The sequence below is a fragment of the Nestor notabilis genome, unplaced genomic scaffold (genome assembly GCF_000696875.1).
Source record: "Nestor notabilis isolate BGI_N333 unplaced genomic scaffold, ASM69687v1 scaffold32550, whole genome shotgun sequence".
Taxonomy (NCBI): Eukaryota; Metazoa; Chordata; class Aves; order Psittaciformes; family Psittacidae; genus Nestor; species Nestor notabilis.
In genome coordinates, this window is record NW_009910257.1 from 497 (window position 1) to 856 (window position 360).

The window sequence follows — 360 nt, forward strand, 5'->3', positions numbered from 1 at the left end:
GGCGATGCCCTGCACGTACTTCCTGAGCTCCTGGCAGCCCTGCTGCTTCTTCTTGAAGGCGCTCTTGCCCTTGGAGCTCTCCCCGTAGCTGACATCCACCTGGAAGACGTTGTAGTTCTTGCACAGGAGGCAGGTGAGGTTGGAGATGAGGCCCCGCGTGGTCTTGGTGGTGTTGTGGAGCCGGTCCAGGAGCTCCTTGGCCGTGGGGTTGAGCTCCTCCTGGTCCCGTGTGATGTTGCCCAGCGAGGCGTTGAGGAAGGCGAAGAGCTTGTACATGGCCACCATCACCTCCTTCCTCTCACTCGTCCGGTTGACGCGGAAGGCGGGGAAGAACACGCTGCCGGGGTTGCAGAGCTTGTC

The 360-nt window shown here is 61.7% G+C and overlaps 1 protein-coding gene across 1 annotated transcript; it reads right to left on the bottom strand.

The window, feature by feature from the left end:
- Window positions 1-15: 15 nt before the first annotated feature.
- Window positions 16-357, bottom strand: LIF (leukemia inhibitory factor; the record flags this gene model as incomplete). Its single annotated transcript, XM_010009174.1, has 1 exon — window positions 16-357. A coding segment is annotated over one exon (342 nt), but the record flags the coding sequence as incomplete, so codon positions are not given.
- Window positions 358-360: the final 3 nt, after the last annotated feature.